The 14,359-nt window shown below is 34.2% G+C and overlaps 1 protein-coding gene across 1 annotated transcript in view; it reads right to left on the bottom strand.

Annotated features, from left to right (window-relative positions):
* The window catches only part of LOC106459376 (attractin-like), a 45,905-nt gene extending 35,650 nt beyond the window's left edge, over nt 1–10,255 (bottom strand). The window contains exon 1 of the mRNA XM_013918992.2: nt 9,975–10,255. Within this exon, the coding sequence (XP_013774446.1) occupies nt 9,975–10,111 (137 nt within the window). The 5' untranslated portion in view covers nt 10,112–10,255. The remainder of the gene's footprint in view (nt 1–9,974) is intronic.
* Between the last annotated feature and the right edge of the window lie 4,104 nt (nt 10,256–14,359).

Genomic DNA, 14,359 nt, shown 5'->3' with positions numbered 1-14,359 from the left:
GTGTATGACAGTCTCTTTTCTTTAGACATCATAAGGGGTGAAAAAATAGAACAAAAAATGAAGAAACAACTATTTTGCTCCAGAGGCCTAGGATACGGTACTTCGGCTTTCGGTAATGCATCCAACTTGACAGTAAGCACGTGCCAGACTGCTGAGTATCAAATGAAAATTGAAATATCAATCAGGCGATTACCGACACGAATTGCATTAAGCGCTCTGATTGGTCAAGCTCATTGCAAATTTGAATCGATGGGAAGCACTCAAAAACAATTTTTCATTTGTTAAAGTTAGGCCTGAAACAGCCTTATTCTGCTCCACATTAAACAGGGATCGTTGTGTATTTACAAGATTTTTCACTCTCATCCATTACTATAATTTATTTTTTATTATTTAGGGAGAATTATAAATAGTTATGTTTTTAAAAGAAAAAAAAAACAAACTACTATTGTTATAAATAACACATTCAATTGAACTAAACTATGCATGCCTATTTAAATATACTTATACATGGCTTGTGTATATCGTATATATACATACATATTATTCATACCTTCGGTGTATAGGATGCAAGCAGATTTTGACATCAAATTTTGGGGTAAAAAAAGTACGTCCTATACACAGAAAAATACGGTTACCACAATTAATGACAGCAGGTGCAAACCAAATGTGAGGGCAGACATACACTTGATGCTGTTAATTGTTTTTCACAAAACAGTCAAGAACAAAGCAGCCTTGAAGGAAATCCATCTGTACACAGGGCACTGAGCAAGGGCAAACTGACTCAACACTTCATATTCCTCCCACTCAATGCATATTTTTAGGTAAGTATTCCCTGTGAGGTAACACAAGCCACTTGGTTGGTTCCATCATCTCCATAATGTATATATATTTTGAATAAGTTTGTGAGATCTGAAAAAGAAAGAATAAAGATAAACACCTCTTCACCAGTGCCACTGTGAACAGTAAAGAATGGTGGCTGGAGGGAGACAAAAGCCAGGGTAGGTGTAAGTAATGGGACACTCACATGTCAGGGGTCATTCGCATCCCCACCTGCAAGTACTCTTACAGGCAATGTCAATACTACAGGAAAGAGAAGCCTTGACATGACAAACATGATGGAAGAAGACATGAAAAACAAGAAAAGAATCCTCATCCACTGATGAAGAAACTAGTTGGATGAGGTATACAACCCAACTGAGCCAAGTGGAAACAGATAAGTCATTAGAAAAAGAGGAATTCCATGGCAAGAAAGGCACTGGTAAGTGTCCTAAAAAAAAGGGCAGTATGGGTGAGATAATAATAAATAGACATATGGGGAAGAAATGGAAGAGAGGATAATTTAAGAAAACATCCAATAACCTTCTCAATTCACCCAAATGTTGGGGCAGTCTGGAAAGAAGTTGATTATATCCCTGTGGTAAATATTGCAGGAGGAAGTCAAAGCAAAAATGAGTGATGGTTCCCACAAGCTAGAAGGGGAAAGAAATATGTTTGAAATATATAAAAGGAGGTTGAACCATACAAGACATAGAGCATCCTCAGCCAGTGCTTTATAGCCTGGGATTGGATACCAAATGAGTGGAAGTGAAGTGAGAAGCAGAGAGTAGGTGTAAAGGCAGTGATGACAGGACACCTACAGTGGAAGCAAATCCATTAAAAAAACCAAAAGGATGGAGAAAGCACTGTGTGGGAAAGGTCCAGGCTTAGGCAAGATAGTTGATCTACTACCAGGGTCTGAACTTTCAAAAACATGATAGGCTGGCAACTGAAAGTGGTGGTCATGGGTCCAAAGAAGAAAGTCTAGAGCCAGGAAAACAGATAACCTGTGAGTGAATGCCTCCCTGTCAGCAGATGGAAGAAAAAACAGAGGTGATGTCTGAATGGATCATGATAAGGAGCTCAAACAGATAAGACAAGCCTAGTGGAGTAGACACCAGCTTGAGGACATAAAGACAGAGAAAACCTCACCCACAAACAAATGATGCTAGAAAATGGATCAGACATCCAGAGCCGCATCCCACTGGAAGAGAGGCAGTGAAAATGTGTGGTCATAGAGTTGGTTATTGTCAAGTGCAAAGCCAACACATAGTGTCACATGTGCTATTTTCAAATATGTAAGTGGGAGGAACCTTGGAAGGCTCCAAACATATGCAAATCTGGGTAAGATAAGGGAAGAAGAATATCCATGGTTGTGTGGGGTTGAGTGAACCAACATGCACACATCAAATCTCATCATCCAAAGCTCTGGAAATAAAGCCCACCTGAGAGACATGGTGAACCGAAGGACATGAAGGAAGAGATTAAGACAGGAGAGATCAATAACAGGATACCAATCCATGCTAGTCTTGCGGATGACAAAAAGTCGGGAATAGAATCCTAAAAGAATAGGAGAAACCTGTTTGATGGTGTTCTTAATGAGAAGGCGTTGAACTGCTTCTGTTAGATGTTGACGAGATCTTAAGGGGGGGGGGAACTGGGACAGGGGATAAGGTGGGAGTGTATGAGCCTCTATAGTACATGGGGAAAAATAAAACTCAGAACTAGGTGCTGCAGTTGATAAGAAAAGGGTGCCAAAGACAAAACACAACATACCTGTGATATCAAGTCTAAAAATGAGAACTAAGGTCTAGGTGCTTCAACAAGCTGTCCAAGTCCTCAGATAATGGCAGAATTGCTTGTAGATTAGAAAATTCCTCAGCCAGCATGAAAGAATACATTTTTTTCTGCCAAAAATGCCACACTAACAGCTGTTGAATGCTGGTAACCATTGTAGTCATAATGTGAATTCATAAATATTGACTGACTATCAGTAATTGAGTGAGAAATAAAATTCACAATCAAATAAATAAATCCAACTCGATAGTGGATTATAAACAATAATTTGAAATGCAAAGATCAGTAACTGAATATTTTCAAAATGAACAAAAGAAGAAGAAAAAATGTTTGAAATGAAGCACTAGGTCTTAACACTGTTGTGCCAGATCGAGAAGTGAAGACTGGGTTTAACTGCATAGAGGGAGGCAGCTGTCATGGAAGGTTTGTCTCACTTATATTATATTGGTGGAGGACTGTTGTATGCTAATTTGCAAGCTTAAACACAGCCGAACCATGTGGAATTAGGTGGAAGTTTCAAGGCTAGTGGCGAGTGAAAATTTGCACACTAGGAGCAGTGAACTTGAGAATAGCTGTAACTGTGAGAAGAGGAAAGTAGCCGTATCAGAAAGTATATTTAATTACCTACAATGATGGGGCCAGGTTAAGTTTTAGTTTCACTCTACATAGCTTGCTCTGATTGGAAGCTAATATTAATTACATTTGTTTGTGAGCACATATATTCTATCCAGTTTAAATCAACACCAGATAATGGATAGTACATACAAACTTTTGTTGAACATTCTTTTAACCATGTCAAAATTTTACTTCTAATTACATATTTTCCTCTACTTTGGAGTATTCCTTTTTTACTGTCATTTTGAACTGTGAACCTCTTCACTCATTTCATTGGTCTATAACTAACCCTTGGGCAATAAAAATATTTTAACTGTGAATGTTAACTATCAATATTGAGCATTTTTTAGACTATTACTTACTGATATCAAGCATTATTTAACACATTACTTTTATTATTTTAATGCTCTCACATTTTCATATTTCATTTCTGACCCTGCTTTGCCTCTCAGCTTAACTTATTATTACCTTCAACTGACAGTGGTAGTGTTTGTTAATGTGATTTTAAAATATTAAAAATGTTATTGGTTACATCATTATTTCAATAAAGATAATAATGCTTATAAAGTTAAAGAGCACACTTGATATTACTCCATATCTACTTATTGCACCCTTATAAATAATTCTAATAATGGTGAGCTGTATAAACACTGAAACTAGGGTACAATAATTACTGAAGTAGTTGGTATCAAACCTGAATAATCCAAGAAATGTGAAATACTTTATCTGACTCATAAACTTTTGCAAGCACATTGGTTAAAGTAGCCTGACCTAACTGCATTTAAACAAAGTAGATCGAGTTAAATGTACTTGAACACAGTTTACTGATCATATTATAACTGTATCTGGCCTGATTATAATTATTTAAAGAAGTCTGACCTAAATATGTTGTATATGTGTGTGTGTGTTATTTGTAAGAAAAGAAAATCAACAGAGGCAAGATAAGTATACTTGTAAGTAGTTTAATCATTAAATAGCTTTGCTACAACTTAGTATTTTAGTCTCTACTCCAACTATATATATACACACACACAAATAGTAGTAATTAGATTGTCCTGATAATTTGTATACAAAGAAACACCTAATTCTAAGCTTTCAGGATAAAAATATTTTTAATATTCTGAAATCATTTAGTAGTCTGGTCAACCAATACTACATGTATCAATATCAAAACTACTGAGCACTTTGTCACCTTACTTACATTGTTTACCTGAATCAAAATGCATTAACATGTTTGGTCTAAATATTCTCTTTAAATGGCACAATTAAACATAAAAACAACACATTTGTGTGGGCACAGACAGCTATTTTACATACAGTTAAAACAAGTTCTATTTCTTTGATAAAGTGCTTAAAACCTTGGTCCTGTTGAAAGAGAAAGATGGTTTTAATTTGTATATTAAATTAAATTATGGTAAGTGACATTTTTAATAAATGTGTGAAATGTGTGTGAATATAATAAAATGTGTATATTTACTCAATTGTGTAAGACCAAGTGTGCAAGTTATATTATTTCAGGTCTATATTTTAAATAAAACACATGCAACCTTATCTATTAAACTTGGAAGTAACAAATAAAAAGATATTTAACATCTCTCTGCAAAATTTTGTAAATTACTATACTCTGAAGAAAATAATTATGTCAATGACTTTGGAATTGGAAACAAAGTTCTACACCACTACCACCATTATATACAGTGTATAAACTTGGAATACCATTATATGGAACAGTGTATAAATTTGAAATAACATTATATAGAGCTCACAGTATATTACTTTAAAACTAAAATTTATTTCATAACAGAAATTTAAATTTAATGCTCTTGATTTTAAACAACTTCATACAAGCAGAGAGTTTTGCTGATTATTATCAGCTCGCACAATCTTGTCACTTTGAATGAGGGGTAAAGACATACTACAGTACAGAACTTAGCAGTCAAGACTAGGATTTTCACAGGGTTTAATCTATTTCATAGTACAGCTACATCAATAACAAATTAATTTTTTGAATCACCACTAGTATAAGGTTTGTGCCTTTACAAAACATAAACATTACTCACTGGGAGCTGCTCTGTTTTAAGCAACAGTAGTCAAGCATGACACAAACAGGTAATCATGTCCAACCCACACCATCAAAACATAAAGAGATGACTTTTTTGGTACACTTACAGTATTTCTGATACAGTAAGTATGCTAAAAGTATATACTACAAAGAAATATATACAACAAATACATTAACTAAATAAAACTATAAAACATTTTACACAAAAACTTTGTATTACATCTTTATCAAACCTTAATTCAATAGTACCAGATTAAACAGCAAGTCAAAACAGATACAAAGTAACCTGGCTGGTTTGACGGGTATAAAAACTTTGAACAGCTGCATCAAATTAAAGTTTCAATGGGCTGGAGTGTCCATGTAACAGTTATTTTCTATCAACATCAGTAACTGTTCTTTATAGTCAGTACTATGCATTCAGCTAATTGGCTTAATGTAAATGTTTAAAAATGAAATAAGATCACAGACATGTTGGTGTTTAATATAAAAACCTGTAGGTGTGAAATACAGGTTAAGCCAACAGATGTTTAATTAGAAAATTCACACAATGGGAACAAATAAACTTCTTTCAATATTTCTAAGCCTGTAATTCAACCAAATTAGAGGTTTACTATATAAAATAACAATCTGTAAGAACTGTTTTCAACTTCTCAACATTTAGGTTATTTAGAATCAATACAAAAATGCACCCCTATAAACACTGCTTAAAATACTTGGCCACTTTATGACCATTAAAACATTTTTGTACAAAGTTTAACTATGTAATACACAGACTTTGTTCTAGCACCAGATGACCTAACAAACTTCAACCCAAAATGTCCTTTAGTAGTTTCATAAACAAAAACATTTTTCCTTTTCTTTCTTTGATTTTGTTAGTACAGCATCTCCTTCACATCATCTCACAGCATGTGGTATGAAAAACCACTAACAAAACTCTGCTGTGAAATACCTACAAGCAAAACTGGCATGCATGAAAGATTAATAAGGAACAGAATCTAGAAAAATTAACATTTTCCTTACAAAGCCATAAACAAATCTCCACCTCTAGATATACCAATGTGTACTCTGCTAGCCTATGATGTAATCATAATTAGACTATAACCCTTCACCAACAGAAGGGCAACCAATCCTCTATACACAGTAATCCCCATGACAGCTAGTACATAAACACAGCCTCATTCTTGATGAGGCAAATTAAATGTCCAAAAAGTGGGAAGGAAAAAGGGGTGGGAGGTGGTGCAAAAAAGAGAAGAATAAAGAAACATTTTTGGGTAAAGAAAATGTTGACTTCAGAAATATTACTTACCTCTTCACACCCCAAAGAGCTAGAATAGAATCCCACATTGAATATGGTGAGAGGCCAGGGCAAAGAAATTACAAAGATGAGCTCCTTTTTGAAAACAGTATCAGGAAACCATTGCAACATCTACAAGGTGGGAGGTAGCCTAGCAGGGCAGCACTAGGTGGAAGACCACAACCATGTTAACTAGGGAATACTCTTTGTCCAACAGTGGAAGATTGAATTAGCATCTTTTGTTACAAATTATTATTGCTTTCCTCCCAGAGGGATGTATTACATTCAGAAAATTCAAAAACACTAGTGGATTTTTTGGAGCATTCTGAAATCAGCCCAGAATTAAAATTTGTGAGTTTGAACCATTTTATGTATAAAATTAAATAAATAAAACTTTTTATTGAATAAATTTCAGTTCTGAAAGATTTTTTATTTGTTGAAAAATGACAAAGTTTTCTTTCTATTATGTATTTAATTTAATGATGTACTTTTTCCTTACAGAGTTAAAATCTTTAAACATTTTAAAATTAATGTTATCAGGTCCAAGAACTTTGTTAACCTGATTTTCCAAAACAGCCTTCTCTTCAAGAGTGATAAAGTTTAAATCATCTTCTCCCATAATGAAAGCCAGGATTTTTTATGGTTCTTTTCTGTATTTATATTATCTACTATTACGGATTATTTGAAAAACATTAGCTTATTACACAACTGTACTGAAATTAGCACTGACTATGGGTATACTACTTTTGGCTGCTGAACTCAATGACTTGGCTACTGCTAATTTTTTGTCAGTAGCAAGTCTGGATACTGGCTTTCAAGAACCAAATCTAAACCCTGATAAGGACATAAGGAACATAATCTCAGATTAATTCCATAAGAAGTATAAAATAAAATGGGATGAAAGAATTACAGAACTAAAAACAAAAGCTAGGAATCAAGGTAAAAAAGAAATGAGAATGGATTGCCACTGACAGTTGTGGAGGCTGTTATTTCAAAAAAAGTTTAAAGTTTCAAAATGGAATCAGTAAATTCCTGAAAAGCAAAGGGTGGGTTTAAGTTTATCTTTTAACAAAGACAACCTTGATGGACCAAACAATCCTTTGTTGCCTGCATGTTGTGTTATAATATTATAACTATTTGTAATGATTAGAGCTGGGCCATTAACTTAATTAATCAATACAGTCAATTACATTAATTAAATATTATTGTCATATAAAATAATCAACTAATTGAAATTAATGCTTCCAATTATTTCATCTATCCAAATAATTGAAATATTGCATTTATGATTACTCATTATTATTTTTCATTCATTCAAAGTTTTTAGCTTAATAAGTTAGTGTCACAACTCAAGAAAATAATCAATCAAAATTTGTTTCAATTATCAGTATTTTCAATTATTAAAACCATCAAGATTCTTGTGAGAATAATCAATTAGTTAAATGTAATCAACTAATGAGCCCAACAATTAATCAATTATAAAATTACACCAATCACCCAACTCTACCAATTACCCTAATGGAAAAAGAAAACTGTTTAAACTGGAGCCTGGCTATACTGTCTTTTCCCATGTTAAACTTGGGTTCTCTCATCCCATTGTCTTTAAAATACAGAAGAGAGAAATCAAGAGGCAGGTTTTATTTTTTGGATTCCACTGACTTATTTTTATGATAATTCTTTATTGTGTGTGACACCTACAAGTTTTCTCACAGTTGCAAAAAAAGAACAACTAATTAGCTCATTAAAATCATTTTTTTTATCCTTTGAAAACCATAAGAACAAGTTTCTTAAGTTTAAATATTCCAACTTCAAACACACATCATGACTATGCTATTTGAATGCCTTTTCATCCTTAATTGCTAATGTGGTGCACTAACAAAGTTTTCGGAGTACCTTGTGAGCCAAAATTTATCAGAATGGGGTCCTATAGTTATAATTTTTTATATTCCATCTTCTGAGCTACTAGTCTTGTGTTTCAGACTAAAAAAACATATAATCCAATTTGCAAAAAAAAAGTATTAAATATAATGCAAATTATAAGAAAATGGGATTGTAGCCAATGGCTCTAGGGTTCTCTAAGTTGTGTGTGAACAACTACTCCTATCTTAGGCTTTTATCCTATCAATCTCCCAGATAATCATATAAAGTTCATTAAGTTACCTCTTACACTTCTTTTCTTAAAAAAACAAACAAGTGAAGAGATCTTGATCTGTCCATGTAAGATAACTCTTTCATTTCCAAAATCATCTTAGAAGCTATCCTCTGAACTCTTTCCAATAAGTCAATGACTTTTCTTGGATAAGGATACCAAAACTGAACACAATATTCCAAATGAGGCATAACTAGTGATTTTTATAGAGATAATTGCCACTTTGACTTTTAATTAATAAATCTATAAATACATCCTAATATTCTATTAGCTTTTCTACAAGCAACAGAGCACTGCCTCAATGGATTGAGTAACTTATCTATCACTATACCAAGATCAAGCAAAATCTATCAAATCTGTATTTGCTCAAAACATTAACAAAATAGTAAAGTCATAATATAAAGACATTTATTGCAAATGTACTCAATCACTAAAAGAAACATTGCATGCACAACAAGATTCTTGAAATAAATCAACATTTCACACCATATTTTCACATTAATCAGTCACAAAAGTCTATGTAAACACTAACACAGCTTTGGACCTTATTAAGCAAACCGGTTTTATGAGTAAAACAACAACAAAAAAAAACATAAATGTGTATTATTTTGAGGTAAGTGAAGCTTTAGTATTTCCAAATACTTTTAACACTAGAGACCTTTTAGTTTTAAAAATATGTAGAGGTAATCAGTAAGTCTTGTGTTATTTAAACAAAGTCAACAGCAGATGGGCAACACAATTAGTTAATGTGAAAAACTATCCATACTACCAACATTAATTATGAAGTAAAAAATTCAGTTATTTTTATATCATAGTTGAAGCTTTTTGATCTCATCTCCCCTCCCACAAATGCTCTAAACTGTAGTACTTACTTCTACTACTACTAGTAAACAACAGAAAATTTACAATATATTTTTGTTACAAGTAATAAAGTATATAGCCTTAATTATTTAACATTAGTATCCCCCCTCCCACAAATGCTCTAAACTGTAGTACTTACTACTACTACTAGTAAACAACAGAAAATTTACAATATATTTTTTGTTACAAGTAATAAAGTATATGGCCTTAATTATTTAACATTAGTATTATTTCAAATTAAATCACGTCTATTTAAAATATCTTTTCCAATGCGAATGGTTAAAATACTAAATACAGACTTCTAGACTAACACTTTGAAACCATTCCAGGGTATGAACTATGCTAAAGCCTAAAGTAAAGGAACAACTCAGGTCACTTACCTCACACGTCCGCCGCACCGTTGACAGGATAAGCCTTGCCATCCTGGGTCACACAAACATCTTCCATCACGGCAAGACCCGTGAACACATTCAACGTCACCGCATTTTCCTTCTGCCAAAATAGTCTCAATGCACATAAGAAAGTAAAAAAAAGCAGTAAAAAACTTCTTGATATATTTAATATAATTTTCCTTTTCCTAAATATCACCCACAGAGACAACTGCCACATTGATAGGCCATTTCCCATCACAATACTAAATCTACCATGTCAACCCCCTGCTGCTGACAACACACAGCTAAGCGCCCCTTAGTGATAAAATATACAAACATGTACATTTAAAAACATAATTTTGATTTTTAAGTTTTGATGATAAATAATTCTCACAACTTGAAAGCTTTGTGCGTGACTATACCAAAAAGGAAGTAAAACTGTTTTTTCTTCTTCTCCCATCAACCATTTTTGCTCTTTCAAGGTAGCCCTCCGATGGCTCATTGGTAAGATTGAGGGTTTATAATGCTAAAACTGGGGGTTGGATATCCGAAATGGGAAGAGCACATATAGCCCATTGTGTAGCTTTGTGCTTAATAACAAACCAACAAAGAAACTCTTCTTTTCTATACCCTGTAACTATCAACGTTCTACATCATTCTGTACTTTTAAATTTTTAAAACGATATCATTTAGCGTCAGTATAATCACATATCAGCTAACCAAATCTGAATGTCGCATTAGATCGTTTACCTTAAACAAATATCAAACTTCCAAATATAAGCCTTTAAAAGATCTAAATAAATTAGGATAAAGATTTATAATTTGAGATTAGTTTGGTTTGGTTATTGTTAAGCGCAAAGCAACACCATGGGCTACCTGTGCTCTACCCACCACTGGTACCGAAACATGAATTTTAGGTTGGAAGGCTGCAAAGTTACCGCTGAGCCACCAGGGGGAAATTTGAGATTAGAGGATGTACATTGTTAATCAATTTATTGTCACTTGTAGAATCTTTTTTCTTTTCTTTTTGTTTACAATATTATTTAAAGCCTTATATTTACCTACCCAGCAACCAAATAGGATATAAAAAATTAAGTAACTTGGATTTAAAACAAACAAAATGCTAGCTATTTTGTCGACCCTTGTAGAATTATAATTTTTACACAACGAATAGTCTTGATCATTTCTTAATTATTAACAAAAACTTCTGAGTGAAATAAAAGAAGTACATGCAATAATAATATGTCAAACACACTGTATCTACTATATCTAGTACTGATGAAGCCTTTCATCCAGTTCTATGACTTTTCAGGCCGGCTGTGATACAACTATGTAGCTAATTCAATATATCATATATATATATGTGTGTGTGTGTATGGAGATTGTTGTTAAGTCTTTACTGCAGACCAACTTTGGGTTTAATTTTCAAATAGTCAAAATATATGTTAACTAATGAATATGAACGGGTCTAATGTTTCAATTAAACGAATCTTTTTGAATTTCTAATTCTTCATCGTAAAATATTACGCACACTTAAATGATACATTATTACTCACAAAAATGATTTCATCTGAATCTTCACTAAGCTGCTGCTCATGTTTTGACTTTTTTTTTGTCTGTAATGATAAATTTGAAGTTTATAGAAAATTTATTGTGAGTGTGACAGTTACTTAAATTAGCCAATAAAACCTAAGATTTTTCGTTTTATAGCAACTTACAACAAATTCAAATGTAGATAAGATTTTGTTATCGTAGTATTCGCAGTTGAAAGCAGGAACGAATCGGTAAGTACTAAGTACTAAATATTACAGTAACGAAGGACTGAAAATAATTTTTCGCTATTTTTCAAGAGACTAAAGTTAACACGGGCAAAACAAATGAAAGACGCAAACACAGCTATAAAACAAAAAATAGCAATCTTTGTTTTACACAAATGTAGCTATCAAGACCGTTTTGAAACTTTACTATAATATTGCCGGCTTAAAAGCTGTATAGTAATTCTTATGGTTATTGGAGTTAAAAGAATGTCAAAACACTTATTCATGAAGACAGAAATATTGTCTATACAACACTTTCAGTTTAATCAGACCCAAATCGTTGTGCAGTTTCCAAAAGTATTAGATTACTTAGATTGTACCAGTGACCATTCTCATTAGAAATATTCAATGGTAAGAATAATAATTCCCAGCTCCTACTTTACGAACTTATGTACCAACCATCCATCTGGAAACAATGGCAAAATAGCATGGCCAAATAATAAAATTCTATGAAATTGCCACGATGGTAGGTAACGTGAACCCAAGGCGCAATTAACACAAGTCTACGAGTATTATGTCCTGTTTATAAATATTGTTACGACAGCGGAAGTCACGTGACTCTGGTAATACGTCATGAGTTTCTAGAAGGATCATGACTGTTCCTGGCAACTCTGGTGTTTGCCAGACGCCCTCTATTTTTGTATATAAGCCCGGCAAATAAATCGGAGAGAATAATTGCAGATAGATGGAGATAGAGACAGATAATTGAGTCAAGTGAGCAGTAGTGACCGTAATAAAGTGCGTGATTCGTTGTGAATTATAGCGTGTGTTTAAGTTAAAATGACTGTGGAAATTCTGTGTATTATAAAGTTGTATCGAGAAGTAATAAACTAGGTTTAATTAAGAAAGGACTTGTATTGCTGAAGTTTCTCGGAAAGAATTTATACCTGAAATTAACAAACGAGCAGATACGTAACAAATTGGTGTCAGAGAGTGGGACGAAAAAAAAAGAAAAAGAAGAAGATGGAAACGAGAAGTGGCAAATCAAACTACAGCTTAGCAGATTTGATGGCAGCAATACAAGAACAGTAAAAGAAACAAGTAGAACGAGAAAAGAAACAAGAAAAGAAACAGGAAGAACGAGAAAAGAAACAAGAAAAGAAACAGGAAGAACGAGAAAAGAAACAAGAAGATAGATTGCAGCAGTTGTTGGAGGAAAAAGAAAAGAAACAAGAAGAGAGATTATAGCAGCTGTTGGAGGAAAAAGAAAAGAAACAAGAAGAACAAGAAAAGAAACAAAAAGAACGATAAAAGAAACAATAAGAGAGATTACAGCAGTGGCAAGAAAACCTGCAACAGTGGCAGCTCGAACAGCAAAATAAACAAGAAAGATTACAGCAGTTGTTGGAGGAAAAAGAGAAGAAACAAGTAAAACGCGAAAATAAACAAGAAGAGAGACTACAGCAGTGGTTGGAGGAGAAAGGAAATGAACAAGAAGAGAGAATACAGCAGTGGCAACTGGAACAAGAAAGGAAACAAGAAGTACAAATGGAAAAGCTTAGTAAATTTCAAAGTGAATTAAATACATTAAAGGATGACTTACTGTCTTTTACACAAGGAGAATATATTATCCATCAACCTAATCAGTCTCAGACAACAGGAAGCCCCTTCCAGACCCCGCAGCTAAACCCTAATTCAGACATCTTCAGTCCTGTCAGAATTCACATTACAGACATGAGTGTCAGCAATAGGGGTGATCTAGTATGAAGGAAGCCACAGGAATTCGATGGGAAGGCACCATGGAAAGCGTATACAGCAAAATTTGAGCTACTAGCAGAAATGAATGGATGGACAGAGGAGCAGAAAGCAGTGTACCTCGCAACGAGCTTGAAGGGACAACCACTGGAAATACTTGGACAATTGTCAGCAGATGACAGGCACAACTATAGAGCACTGGTAGCTGCTCTAGAACTCAGGTATGGAACCCAAAATCAGTCCAAAATCTACAGGGCTAGGTTTAGGACGAGAGTCCTTGCTAAAGGGGAGAGCCTCCAAGAGCTGGCAAAGGATTTGGAACGTATGGCATACAAGACTTACCCAACTGCACCACTTGATGTCCTCAAATTGTTGCTGAGAGATCAGTTTGTGGATGCCTTAGACAGTCCACAACTGAAGATACAAGTAAAGCAAGCACACCCCTCTACTATGCAGAATGCAATGGTCAGAGCTCTTGAATTTGAATCCTACGTTAAGTCCAGCACAGAGGTACCAAGGTTGGTACAGTCATCAGGATTCAAGGCCAGAAAAGGTCAACTTTCAAAGAATTTTGAGGGACTTTGCTGGCACTATAACAAACCTGGGCACAAGAAAGCTCAGTGCTGGCAACTTCAACACAGTGAAGATGCCACGGCAGGAAAGGCTGCTACCCAGAAAGGTTGTTGGAACTGTGGAGAGCAAGGACATATGAGGAGCGAGTGTAAGAAGAATACTACCAATAAGTCAGCCTCGGGGAGACCAGTAGTGGCTGGTGTTGAGGGATGCCCACCAACCCCCATCGTGAAAGTCCCAACAGCTAAGTGTAAAATGTCAAGCACACATAGTGTCTACGTGACAGGAAAGCTGGATGGCCAAAAGTGC

This window comes from Limulus polyphemus, unplaced genomic scaffold (assembly GCF_000517525.1).
Source record: "Limulus polyphemus unplaced genomic scaffold, Limulus_polyphemus-2.1.2 Scaffold599, whole genome shotgun sequence".
Taxonomy (NCBI): domain Eukaryota; kingdom Metazoa; phylum Arthropoda; class Merostomata; order Xiphosura; family Limulidae; genus Limulus; species Limulus polyphemus.
This window is presented reverse-complemented; position numbering and strand designations above follow the sequence as displayed.